Here is a 15,037-nt window from a genome sequence, read left to right as displayed (position 1 = left end):
CAAAAAATAGGAATAGTTAATACAAACATTAAAGAAGAACTAAAAGAAAAATATAGACAAAGACTAACAAAAATACTGAAAACAGAATTGACAGCAAGAAACAAGACAAAAGCTATAAATACTTATGCTATTCCAATATTGACATATTCATTTGGAGTAGTGAAATGGAGTAACACAGAACTAGAAGCACTCAATACACTTACACGATCACAATTCCACAGATATAGAATACATCACATACATTCAGCAACAGGAAGATTCACATTAAGCAGAAAGGAAGGAAGAAGGGGATTTATCGACATAAAAAACCTACATTATGGACAGGTAGACAATTTAAGAAAATTATTTATAGAATGAGCAGAAACTAGCAAAATACACAAAGCAATCACTCATATACATACATCGGCTACACCACTGCAATTTCATAACCACTTCTACAAACCTTTAGATCACATAACATCAACAGATATGAAGAAAGTAAATTGGAAAAAGAAAACACTACGTGGCAAGCACCCATATCATCTAACACAGCCACACATCGATCAAGATGCATCCAACACATGGCTAAGAAAAGGCAATCTATACAGTGAGATGGAAGGATTCATGATTGCAATACAGGATCAAACAATAAACACCAGATATTACAGCAAGCATATTATTAAAGATCCCAATACCACAACAGATAAATGCAGACTTCGCAAACAACAAATAGAAACAGTAGATCACATCACAAGCGGATGTACAATACAAGCAAACACAGAATACACCAGAAGACATGACAATGCAGCAAAAATAATACATCAACAACTTGCCATACAACATAAACTAATAAAACAACACGTTCCCACATACAAGTATGCACCACAAAATGTACTGGAGAATGATGAATACAAATTATACTGGAACAGAACCATTATAACAGATAAAACAACACCACATAACAAACCTGACATCATACTCACCAATAAAAAGAAGAAATTAACACAACTAATCGAAATATCCATACCCAATACAACAAATACACAGAAGAAAACAGGAGAAAATATTGAAAAATACATCCAGCTGGCTGAGGAAGTCAAGGACATGTGGCATCAGGATAAAGTTGACATTATACCAATTATACTATAAACTACAGGAGTCATACCACACAATATCCACCTGTACATCAATGCAATAAAGCTACATCCAAACGTATATATACAACTACAGAAATCTGTAATTATTGATACATGTTCAATTACCTGAAAGTTCCTGAATGCAATGTAACATATACCATACAGTTAAAAGGAAGTCACGCTTGATCAAGGTCCGCGTCACTTTCCATTTTTAACCAGACATAACGTCTGAGAAAGTAAAGATAATAATAATAATGACTTATCTTCAGCTATCATACGAAAGGATAAAGAATGCACTTCTGTCATATTTATTTCTCAAAAAAACTGCAAAAACTACTGATATGAAGTAAAATAATGGCATGTGATTAATCACACAAATCCACCAGTCTTACTCGCAAATTACTAAACAGATGTCCATATATTTATATGTACTAACATAATTGTGTAAATGTCTCTGATGAGACTGCAAACATCTCAGTTCATTACCAGGAGAACAATGCCCGGCATGGTAGGCTTAATATAAAGGGAACGAAGCACTGGGAATGTCAGAAGACTACCTCCTCAACATTTATGTATCCTTTTGCTATTTACTGTATTATAATTAGTATCATACCAGGAGACAGTATAGATCTACTGGCTCCTATTATTGTAGTTTTGACCATTGTATGTCATTGGGTGTCACCTGGCTGATGCTTGTAATTATTATTTTGATTAGTAGGTGAAACTACTACCAACAAAAGTGGACAAAAACTCAATTTGTTGAAATCTTCTGCATTTCAGCCCAAAATATACTCACCGCCCCTATTTGAGTATCCTAGGCAGCTGCCTAGTTCACCAATATCGTAGAGTAATCCCAGCCTGTTTATTGGCTGAACTTCAATGAACACTTTTATATGTGACTGCTCCATCTTTGAGGAATATTATTATCAGGATCCTAGCTAGTTATTTTCATATTAAATTTATTGGAGAAATAAAATTTCTTAATGAATATATAACAATTATTACGGAAATTTTGTAATCCCAAATTTTTTAAATATTGAATGGTGAAGTTTAATAAGCAAGTGAATCAGCTTCTGATCTTGAGGTTTGAATGATCTGTCGATCTTTCCTATCTCAGGAAGGAATCTAGACTACTTTCTTGAACATCTATAAGCGGTGCTAGAAATTCATGTCCTGAAGGAAAGTTCTGGTAGCCATTCTGGCTCCTTGTAATTTTATAGTTTTCTAAAGTGATACTTTCAGTTATGAAAAGCATAATCATGTCCACAGCTGCAACAGTAGTAGTAGAAACTATCTCAGTCACTCACAACTGAAGCTGTTAGTGACTCAGAAAAGTTTCCAATATGCATGTACAAAATCTTTAACCTCTTATCTAAAAATATAACAGGTTATAAAGCAGAATTTGAATATAAATTGAAATATTTCTTCTGAACAATTCATTTTATTGTATATGTGTATTTTTAATTAAAAACTTGTAACACCTTTTCTATAGGATTTTATGGTAACATGAGCAGTGTCTGGGACTGGTACATCCATTTTTGTTTTTCAGTTTAAGCCACCATGGTGTTTAACAATCTGTAATTGGCCAGAATATAGTCAACACAGAAAATTGTTGATATATAAATAACTTACAAATTGAGTCCTTCCCCATAATTTGATAGAAATCATGCAAATGATAATTCAAACATGGAATTAACTAAATAACTTCTGTATTCATTGTGATATGGGGAATTATTCGAAAACCATGTACATTCAAGTAGTGCATCCTGTGCCTCACAGTTTTTTATAGTGTTCCATTCCACAGCATGTGAAGCTGAAGCTGCTGTCTCAGCACTTTAATACATGATACACAAATACAGAGACTAGACTACAGTATTTTACTATAGGCCCATGCTTTACAATAAACAAATAAACGGTTAACGTTGAATCAAACTAAATGTGTAGTTAGTAGTAACCCTTTCAGGTATTATTTTCATGTGTGTGAAAATGTGACTCTCACAATGTTAAAGTTTTAACTGAAAAGTGCACCTTGGAAGAGAGAGTATTTGTGTATTGTAGATGAAAATCATTCATCATATAGAATGGACCCTTAGAGTCAAGTGAAAAGTGGAGCAAAATCTATGAAACTTTTTTCTAATGTTGTTGTGGTCTTCAGTCCAGAGACTGATTTGATGCAGCTCTCCATGCTACTCTATCCTGTGCAATCCTCCTCATCTCCGAGTAGCTACTACAACCCATATCCTTCAGAATCTGCTTGGTGTATTCATCTCTTGGTCTCCCTCTATGATTTTTACCCTGTACGCTTCCCTCCAATACTAAATTGGTGATCCCTTGTTGCCTCAGAACGTGTCTTACCATCCGATCCCTTCTTCTAGTCAAGTTGTGCCACAAATTCCTCTTCTCCCCAATTCTATTCAGTACCTCCTCATTAGTTACATAATCTAGCCATCTAATCTTCAGCATTCCTCTGTAGCACCACATTTTGAAAGCTTCTATTCCTTTCTTGTCTAAACTAGTTATTGTCCATGTTTCACTTCCTTTTATTCATTATTAAACCTACTCCTGTATTACTGTTATTTGATTATGTATCTATAACCCTGTATTCACCTGACCAGAAGTCTTGTTCCTCCTGCCACCGAACTTCACTAATTCCCCCTATATCTAACTTTAACCTATCCATTTCCATTTTTAAATTTTCTAACCTACCTGCCCGATTAAGGGATCTGACATTCCACGCTCCGATCTGTGGAATGCCAGTTTTGTTTCTGCTGATAACGACGTCCTCCTGAGCAGTCCTCACCCAGAGATCTAAATGGGGGACTATTTTACCTCCGGAATATTTTACTCAAGAGAATGCCATCATACTGTAAAGCTGCATGTCCTTGGGAACAATTACAGCTGTAGTTTCCCCTTGCTTTCAGCCTTTCACAATACCAGCACAGTAAGGCCATTTTGCTTGATGTTACAAGGCCAGATCAGTCGATCATCCAGACTGTTGCCCCTGAAACTACTGAAAAGGTTGCTGCTTCTCTTCTCTCTGGCCTTTCAACAGATACCCCTCTGTTGGAGTTGGACCTCCAGTATGGCTATCTGTATTGCTGAGGCACACAAGCCTCCTCACCAACGGCAAGGTCCATGGTTCATGGGGAGAGGTTTTCTGATACAAAACTAAGTAATGCAAACTGATAGCATTTGAAAGAGCAACAAGGGGTTGCTAAAGTTATTTGTATGAGTGTCGTACTGCAATATTCACTGATTCCTTGTATCTAGTTTTAAAGGAGATAGGCACCTTGTAATCTGTGCCCAGTATTTCAATTCTGACACAGCCATTCACCGTCACAAAAGTTGTGTGTTACACTCGCGGTCTAAAGGTGGCTCTTTAATGGCCAGTACCACTCCCAATTACTTCTTGCAGTTGTGACTGAAATAAGTTATTAGTTATATGAAGATAATAGATGTGCAGCAATTGCCCATACTTTAACAGTTGTAGCCCTGTAGTCAGGTGGAGAGAAATATAGCTGAAACATAAACAGTCTAGTCACTGAGGGAAATCCCGTGTGAGCCGTAACACCATTGCAACATGGTGGCAGATAAGATATCAGATAATGTAACTATTTAGTTGGTGTTATTGTTTATGTGTTGCCTCTTGAATTTGTTAGGCACATCTTGCTTGCATGGGACTAAAAAAAAAAAGAAAAAATTGTCTTACACGTAGGCAATAGGCATCTGCCTATTCCGTATTAGCAAAGTCTATTTCTGTTGTGTCATTGGCTGACCTATGTATGTCCTTTTCACATTGCAGTTCAGGATTTTCTTGACTAGTCTTTTATCTCTCTCTCTCTCTCTCTCTCTTTCTCTCTCTCTCTCTCTCTCTCTCTCTCTCTGTCTCTCTCTCATATATTGTTTCCATCTCTCTTTGTATTCATTAGTTGCAGGTACAATTCAAGTCTTTCATGCATTTTTAATTTAATTTCTTCTTGTTCAGCTCTTCATTCTCCTAATAAAAAAATAAAAAATAAAATAAAAAAAGTCACCTCTCTTGCTCGTTTTTTTGCTTTTATCTTTTTGTTGCAGTGATCTGGCACTCACTTCCACCCAATAGTAATGGTATTACCATAGTTCCAGAATGAGATTTTCACTCTGCAGCGGAGTGTGCGCTGATATGAAACCTCCTGGCAGATTAAAACTGTGTGCCCGACCGAGACTCGAACTCGGGACCTTTGCCTTTCGTGGGCAAGTGCTCTCCTACCTTCCAAACTTTACAGAAGCTCTCCTGGGAACCTGCAGGTTTGCAGGAGAGCTTCTGTAAAGTTTGGAAGGTAGGAGACGAGATACTGGCAGAAGTGAAGCTGTGAGCACCGGGCGTGAGTCGTGCTTCAGTAGCTCAGACGGTAGAGCACTTGCCTGCGAAAGGCAAAGGTCCCGAGTTCGAGTCTCGGTCAGGCACACAGTTTTAATCTGCCAGGAAGTTTCATTACCATAGTTGTATAAAATTTAATTTTTGTATCTTCTTGGGTTTTATACTTAAATATTTATGTTTATTGTTTCACATTTTACTTCAAACTTTTGGGGCTTTTTGTCTGTGACAGGACTTCAAGAAGTAAATTACACTTATTAGATTACACTTATTAAGGCAGGCCAAGTAACTTTTATTGAATGCTGAATTACATTCCATAGTGCCACAGATACATGACATTATTTTGCAACATAATCACCAAGTCTCTGTTATCAATGATTAGAAATTTCTACCAATCATTGAATTCCTCAGTGATAGAAGTCCACATCTTGGTAACAGAACCATTCAACACCCGCTATGAGAATGTCCTCATTGTTGGAAAATCTGCTGCAAATGCTGCGAATCATTTCCTCAAGTGCCAGGCCATTGTTGTCTGTGGTGAGTGCTAATGATCTTAATTCCCAACCAGCATCAATCACAGCTGTGCAGCTGAGGTCATGTTGTTGGTATCATTTGATTATGCATTTGGTCCATATTTATGGTGAATGTGTGTGCAATGTAGATGTAGTGCCCAGAAAATTTTACTGGCCAGTGTACTTCAGCTTTGGAGTAATTTTTCAGCTGTCACGCCATTTCACTCCTGCTCTGTGATGCACCTGTTATCTATACCACAACAGAACTGTGTGCTACCCCTGTTGCGCAGTTGTCTTAGTGAGGGCTGACATGTGTAACTTACTTTTTGAAGTCCTCTTATGTGCAGTTATCATAATCATTACTCAAGTCAAAGCCCAGCTGTTTAAAATGTGACACCTGTTTTCAATTAATATGTTGTTATTACTGTCTTCGATCACCTTATGTGTGATATTTTAAGATTATATTTTGTATATAGTTGATTTAACTCATGTACTGCTAAATGTAGATAATGTTTACCCTCTCATATTATTACTTAAGCATATGCGGATCATAATGCCTGTAGATTAGTATTTTTATTTGATTTAATTCCTAGGTTTGATTTCCGATATTTATGGACGTTGTTAGTATAAATAAAAAAATGTGTGAAATGCACACTCCCATCTCTTACCGTGATTGATTATTATCTCAGCTATGCCTTTCTCTCTTGCACTTATACTATTTTTGTTTCACAGTATAAGGTACTGATTGCCCTTCTGAGGTGTGGTAGGTAACTACTGTTGCTCATTATTGCCCCTAGTTTAATTCTGATCAACTCAATTGAAAACTTTTACAAAAACTATAAGACTTATAAACATATTATCTCTACAGGATAGCCTTTTCTTAATCCACTTTGATCTTCTAGAAGACATATTTTATATAATTCTTGAGCTATCGGTGTTTTGTTAATTTTTTGCTTTTTCCACCTGGCCAGGGCCGGCGCAAGCCCAAGTGCCGCCCCGTGCGAGCTGCTAAATTGCCACCGCCCCCCCCCCCCTCCCCCCATTTTTTTCTTTTTTACAAAACGTTTGTGGAATTTTATTTAAACAAATCTGTAGGAAATGTCAGCAATCATTCGCAATCTTTGTTTTTGTTTTTACTTTCTAGATCTACCTAGTTTTCAGGCACTGAGTGGCCAGTCTCAAGGCTTTTAATATGTGCTTACATGTAAAGCTTCATGTTGACAGTTACGTTCAGCATGACGGTATAGATGTAAACATAACTTAAAGCATTGAGAATAGCCACACTGTGCCCGAAATCTATGTAGATTTGGAAAATAAAAACAAAAATTGCTACTGATTGGTGACATTCTCTACAGATTTGTACAAAACAGTCTCTGGGCATCAGCTCAAAAATGGAGTCAAACCTGATTGAAGAAATCTAGCTAATTTTAATAAGCCTTATGAATTTACAAAAATTTTCAAATGTGTGTGAAATCTTATGGGACTTAACTGTCAAGTTCATCAGTCCCAAGCTTACACACTACTTAACCTAAATTATCCTAAGGACAAGCACACACTCCCATGCCCGAGGGAGGACTCGAACGTCCGTTGACACAAGCCACACAGTCCATGACTGCAGCGCCTTAGACCGCTCGGCTAATCCCGCACGGCATGAACTTACAGTTAATGTAAATACACATCTTTCAGTGGTTGTGAACAGATAATGTATTCAACGGAATACAAAATATATTTACAATTTAATGATAATTTGGTTTGAAAAATAATATTTACAATAACTATTTAATGTTGAACAAAAAGAGAAACAACACAGTAAATAACCAAGGCACTGATGATAATATAAAAATTTAAAAAAATACTAGACAAATCGAACTTTCCTGGCTTTTGCTTGTGCAAACTCTTTCACACGATATGTGTAATTTAAGTCCTCTGCAAGCTCGTGCTCAATCGATATTGTTGCAAGATCATTCAAACGAGTTTGGCTCATCGTTGATCGGAGGTATGTCTTTATCAATTTCGGTTTTGAGAAACTCCTCTCTCCACTCGCAACTGTCACTGGTAGTGTTAGGAGGATTCACAGAGCAATGTTAACATTAGGGCAAAAATTATGTCTTCCTATAAACTTCAGAGTCTCTTGCGGACCTATTCCAGGCTTCAACAATGTTGAAAGTACTTTTAGTTCTTCCCTCAACTCCAGTGCATCAGTGTCGCTTGACTCATGATCCTTCAAAATCGCTGTGAAGTTTCTACACTTTGTGTCCAGGCTGTCAGGAGCTGCATTCTTCAGCTCGCCTATGTCCTAGAGAAAACCAAAATAATCACAATGAGATTTTTGTTGTTTGAATCTCTCATCCAAAGATGTGGTTACTGCATCTAAAGGATAATAGTAGAATTGAATCTTGTAACATTTTGTTGGGTCATCTATTGTCTCATCCCTTCCTTCATAGGTAAAATGTATTGGCTTCTTACTTCGTCGCCGGGAAACACTTACCCATGGTAACTTTAGATCTTCTAGCTCTAATTCTGTAACCAATTCTTTGGAATCCATCAAGAAAGACACAAACTTTTCTTTTGTTCTGCAGGTTTCAAAATATGCTTTTGTTTTTCAAGCATTTCCACAGCCTCAGAAACATTTATGTCAGTGGTCTGGAGGGTCCTGCTGACTACACTGATATGTCGTACCAGATTACCAGAGAAGTGAGAAAGGTGTAATTTTTTATTTGGTTCGCAAGTGACGCTGCTTTGTGAGCGGTCATGCCATTGAATTCTTCTGATATCTGAACCAGTGCATCATAAATGCCTCCAATTTGAAACCTCAGGGGAGTAAGTGCACCGATGCGACTTTCCCACCTAGTATCGCTCAGTGGCTTCAGCGACAGGTTAGGCAGATACTTCTTCAAGACATCCCAACGTTGAACGGAGAACGAGAAGAAGTCATACAAGCTTTTCACTGTCGAAAACATGGAAACAGCATATTTAGAAGACATAGCGGCATTGTTTACAACAAGATTCAATGAGTGACTGCTACATGGTACATAAAATGCTCTCTTGTTCATATCTGAAATTCTTTCCTGGAGACTAGACTTCTTTCCTTTCATGTTTGCTCCATTGTCGTAGCTTTGCCCTCTCATATTACATAATAGCATTTTTTTATCTTCCAAGAACTTGAGTACGACCTGCGTCAAAGTGGAGCTTGAAGAATCGGGCACTGGAAGAAATCCCAGGAAATGCTCCCAAATTCGGACATCGTATACCCAGTTGAGTCTTGTCTCATGGACGAAATGTAACACAACTGTCATCTGCTCAACTTTTGAATTATCTGGTGTGCAATCCAGAATTATACTGTAATACTTTGCAGATTTCATCATTAATAGAATGTTGTTGGTTATAGATGATCCAATAAGATGAATTATTTCATTCTGTTTCTTTTCCAAGATAATGATGATCCTTGTTCTCGCCTTGCTTTGTTCTGTGCAGGTGCTCCATCATCACAGTGTTGAACTTTACGAATAATTCAATGAGTTTCAAGAAGTTTCCGTTGTCAGGCTGAAATAGTGTATCTGTACTTCCTCTCAAAGACAGACATTGCCGACGCAGGAAATGAATTATTGCTATTAAGCACTCAAGAACATTTTTCCAATGTCCGCTTTCAGTATTCAGAAGCCTTTGATGATGGGCGTCGACAGTTCATGACTTTTTCAGTCCCTTGGAAAACATGATCCACTTTTTATGTAAATTCAAATGGTCAGTAGACTTCCCGTGTCTTCCGAGATACGAAGCAAGGTGCCGCCAGTTGCTTATACTGTTCTTTGCAATTTTTACTGTAGATGACGAAAAAAGTTTGCAACAAAAGCAGTAAACAGCATCCTTGCTCTTTGAGTACACCAACCAATGTCTATCTGCTTCTTCTAAATTCTTCAAAGAATAGGTGTAGTGCACAGGGCTCAAACGCCAGTTGTCCGCGTTTTTAGGACATTCTTCAGCTTCCTTATTGTGGTCGGGAGGACCTCGCATGACCAAAGTCGTTCAAATGCAGTCGATAATAATTTCCGGCTATCTTCCAGGATCTGAGTCAATTGTGTCTTCCAGTTTAGACTCGTCTTCAATCCCTTCTCCTGTAGTGAGTACCTTGGTTAATTTTCCTCCAGTATTTTCCGAATCTAGTCACTTAATTTGAGTTCTGCCTGATGTTTCGTTCTCGGAGCTTTCGTCACAAAGCAGGTCTTGAGTCTAGACGAGGTCTGTCGAACATGTGGGTGGCCCACCGTCAGCATTGCTACTGTATGTGATGGTCACAGTACTGTGTTCATCAACTTTCTGGTCATGTTCTGAAGATAAAGATGTAGCTTGAGTAGCTCCACTAATTTCTGTATTTTCAGGATCTATTTTTCCACCCTCGCCGTTGCTAGGTCGTTCTCTCTTTGGCTTGAAATATCGTTGCAGTGCATCCTTTTGCTTCTTATCGTCATCTTCCTTCAGCGCCCGTCTTTTCCTATATTCACTGCCAGACAGTCTTTTTCTACCGTCGGACATGTTTTGATCCAGCCTGTAAAGAACGATTACGCGAAACTAACTGTTGATGTCAGTGTGCTAACTTTATTTGCAACACACTTCGCAGACAATTTCCTGATATTCCACTGCACGTAAACGGAAAATTGTATTACTGTAGGATACACTGTTCAGGAGATGAAGTCATAAGAATTGAGTCACGTGAAATTGAATTTCAGGCTGAATTTCACTACAGACGCAGGTGAAACGGTCAAAGAGTGTGGCGGAAGACAATGGAGAGAAGAAGAATAAGGAGATGGAGTAACATAATAATGCAATAAATACACACCCGGGCATCGACGGATACTAATGCTAGTCGAAATATATTAACTCACTGCATTGCGGTTGTTCATTTCAAAGAACTGACTCTCGACATCTGTCGTAATTTCCATGTGTCACTTCTTTTGTGTCTGATTATGGAATAAGGGGTAACAAATTAGTCATCACCGTATCACTTCACTTTTCTTCGCTTTATTTTCATTCTAGCTATTGGGACGATGCGTGCTTATTTGCCGACTTGCCAATTTTTGAAGTAACAGATCATAAGAAAAATAAATTTTCCTATTCTGCAATCTTGAAGGAGAAAAATTTTAACTTATGAGTAACGTGCGTGAGCAATACTAATTGTATGTTATATGAAAAGCACTTACCTGTTACATCCCAAGTTGCAAGAAATTCGGATCGGAAGGAGTGAAGACTGTCTCTTAAAAAAGCGTTAAGTGCAGTTTTATCAGCTTTTTTAAATAGCTATACTTTATGTTGTTTTTTTTTATGGTTGCGGGTGTTACAGTATTCAGCCCAGCAGTAACTGCCTTGTGGTCGCTAATCCCTGTTTTCATCATGATACTCACTATTTGTCCAGGATTATTTGTTACTAAGAGGTCAAGTATGTTTTCGCAAACATTTGTGCTTCGAGTGGGCTCATGAACTAATTGTTCAAAATAATTTTCTGATAATGCATTCAGTACAATTTTGGATTGACATTTTATGCCTGCTGCTGGCTTTAAACGTATAATTTTTCCAGCATATTGAGGGTAGATTGAAGTCACCACCGATTATAATTGTATGAGTGGGGTACCTGTTTGAAATGAGACTCAAGTTTTCTTTGAAGTGTTCAGCAACTGTATCTTCTGAGTTGGCGGGTCAGTAAAACAATTCAATTAATAGTTTAGTCTGATTGCCAAGTATAAACTCTACCCATAGTATTTCGCAGGAACTATCTACTTCAATTTCACTACAAGGCAAACTACTTCTGACAGCAATAAATACTCCACCACCAACTGTATTTAATCTATCCTTTCTGAACGCTGATAGAGTGTTTGAAAAAATTTTGGCTGAACTTATTTCCAGCTTTATCCAGCTTTCTGTACCTGTAAATATTTGAGCTTCAGTGCTCTCTATTAGTGTTCGGTTTTTGTTCCACAAGAAGGCTTTGGCTATGTTTTAATATGTGTGAAGTTGTGTTTGGTTTTGCAGAAATTTCGTAATGTATTTGTTGAACCATGGTGGATGGTCCTTACGATTAATCAGTGTATACCTGTCTAAGGTGTACTGTACAGTCATCTTAAATTTTGTCCATTTATATTCAACATTTTCAGTCTCGGAGTTGGATGTTTGATGTTGACTTTTCAGGTAATTTGAAATCTGTTTATGGACACACTAAGCACAAATTATTCCTACCATTCTTTACTTCAATGACTCAAAAAGAGCCTGTTTGAAACAATGAGATCTATGTTACACTCATGATTTGGTTCTATGATTAATAGCTCAGGATAAGTCTTGGATAAAGCATTTAGAATAATACCACATGAATCCTTGTTCCTAGCAGGCAAGTGGAAATTTCTTCCTAATAATGTAACTTGATCAGAAAATTTACGCACTACCTTCCCCCAGTTAACCCTGAAATGTTCTGCCACAATGACCCCTAAAGAAGGGAATGGAGGGGTCTATAAAGCAATCAGACTACCATGTTTGATTTACTTTTAGCCCGCATCTCGTGGTCGTGCGGTAGCGTTCTCGCTTCCCACGCCCGGGTTCCCGGGTTCGATTCCCGGCGGGGTCAGGGATTTTCTCTGCCTCGTGATGGCTGGGTGTTGTGTGCTGTCCTTAGGTTAGTTAGGTTTAAGTAGTTCTAAGTTCTAGGGGACTGATGACCATAGATGTTAAGTCCCATAGTGCTCAGAGCCATTTGAACCATTTGATTTACTTTTAACACTTATCTTCACCCAAATGGTTTTGCATTCAGAATCTGTATTAACCTCACTAAATATTATTCTAGTCTACAGCTATAAACATGCATCATCCACTGACATCTGTGCAATCTTTGGATATACATTCCAATCAGAATTTAAAATATTTTTGCTGGTTGCTTCTGATTCCAGCCAGCATTCTATTTCTAGTGTTTATGGACAATGTTACCATTTATAAGCAAGATTATTTCTGATTCCTTTCCATTTCTTGATATGCAGTGACAAATGCTGTCCTCTGTAGTTAATAGAGATGGTGATATCTCCTTTCAAAAATCAGAATGTAATTTATCAGGCTAGTGGAATGACTTCTCTGGCTTGAGGATGGGGTGGGGGGAGGGACAAAACATATTGGAAGGAGCTGCAACATCAGATATTCCTGAGTGACAATAGAGGCACTGGTTATGCCACAACTTTCACTGCAGGAACCACAATGCCATCATAGCCTAGATCAGTATTCTGAAATCTGGCAATTGTGGCCAGTGCAGTTTCCAACTATATCCAGACAGTGAGTAATTTCCCTTTCATAGACTACAGGTACTGTACCTATCCATCATTACCTGCTTTCAGCAGTACAAACAGAAATATATTAGTAACCCAAGCACGCATGTTCCTACAACCTGTGCACTGTTACATGTTTTGATAGCTATCCACAAGTTGGTTAAGACAATGCTGCTGAAGCACATCCCAACCTCTGACAGCAGCTATCTTGAGGTCATCCCATGTATGGTAACAGTTCCTGCAATGACACACTTCAAGTTTCAGCTGGTCCAAAGCTTACTCAATCAGTTCTTGTCTGCAGATACCACAGGCCATTCCATTTCTTTGATTCCTGCCATCTGGAGGAAGGGGTTCATGAAGTACAGCATGCTCTTTAATTGTCATTGTAAAAGATGATCCCACCAATGAAAGCTGGACAATAGGTCAGAGGATTCTGTCTCGATGCTGCACAGCTCTCAAATTACCATCACCGGCAATTAATGCATGCAATATTCATACATGATACTGACCCAAACATGACGGACCTTTCTTCCTACTGAACATGTGGGATTGCAGGTGTGAGATGTCCACTGATACCTGCCCACCTCCACAGTCTTCCACGACAGTCTTCAAATGTTAGATAGATCAAATCTGTACCTTTCATCAGGTGTCAAATCTTGCATTCGATGAAGGGAACTCCGTGCCACAGGTCCATGTCTTTTGGCAGATACTGCATCTGGTCTACATGGATTTCTTAAGCACCTTATAGACTTATTTGTTTATTTTTTAATTCCTTTCCCCAAGTTTAAAATAAATTAGTTTTTCAGTATTTGGAGGTGTTATTTTTTTTTTCCTTTCATACTCGGCACTCCACCATATGGTGCATGGTGGAGGGTACCTCGGACCATAACTAGCATCTTCTCTCCCTGTTCCACTCCCAAACAGAACGAGGGAAAAATGACTGCCTATATGCCTCTGTATGAACCCTAATCTCTCTTATCTTATCTTTGTGGTCTTTCCGCAAAATGTAAGTTGGCAGCATTAAAATTGTACTGCAGTCAACCTCAAATGCTGGTTCTCTAAATTTCCTCAGTAGCGATTCGCGAAAAGAACGCCTCCTTTCCTCTAGAGACTCCCACCCGAGTTCCTGAAGCATTTCTGTAACACTCGCGTGATGATAAAACCTACCAGTAACAAATCTAAATTTTTGTGTTCTCCAGAACTTGAATCAGTCCTGTAACTGTATTCTTTGTTTTCATTTTTCCTATTCTTACAACATGCAATTACAACAAAGGAAATCACTGTTATTTTTCAGAGAGGAACTCTGGCAGATGAACTTTTGCGGCGAAGTAGAAATTGTGATCATCTTCCAGCCATGGATGTTCTAACAATGTTCCTGCAAATTTGTGAAGGTGTCAAGGCATTCCATGAAGCATTGCCAGAGCCTTTAGCTCATCGGGACCTGAAGACTGCCAACATACTTATTGGAGAAGGCAACAGACCTATTATTATGGATTTAGGTAAGGCAAAAGTTCAGTCTTACATATTATTCTCTTCATTCAGTCTCATAGTATTTGTTTGTATATGTAATTATTTGTGGATCGAGGTGTCCTGCAGGGTCATTATTTGAATACTCTACATATACTACTTTCAGTAAACTGTTTTTTTCCTGAAGAGGGGTGGGGTAATTTAGAGGTAATGTTTTTACAACTGTTTTCAGGAAATCTACTATATAGAGTTTGTTGAGGAATATGTTGTCTCCAGTAAATTATAGCATTCTGG

At 38.1% G+C, this 15,037-nt stretch overlaps 1 protein-coding gene across 1 annotated transcript in view; it reads left to right on the top strand.

Moving 5' to 3' along the window:
• Positions 1–15,037, top strand: part of LOC124555387 (serine/threonine-protein kinase 16) — a 105,380-nt gene that overhangs the window by 57,074 nt on the left and 33,269 nt on the right. The window contains exon 3 of the mRNA XM_047129281.1: positions 14,571–14,775. Within this exon, the coding sequence (XP_046985237.1) occupies positions 14,571–14,775 (205 nt within the window). The remainder of the gene's footprint in view (positions 1–14,570; positions 14,776–15,037) is intronic.

Source organism: Schistocerca americana, chromosome X, assembly GCF_021461395.2.
Source record: "Schistocerca americana isolate TAMUIC-IGC-003095 chromosome X, iqSchAmer2.1, whole genome shotgun sequence".
Classification (NCBI taxonomy): Eukaryota; Metazoa; Arthropoda; class Insecta; order Orthoptera; family Acrididae; genus Schistocerca; species Schistocerca americana.
The sequence above is the reverse complement of the archived record's forward strand: the minus strand, read 5'-3'. Positions and strand labels throughout refer to the sequence as shown.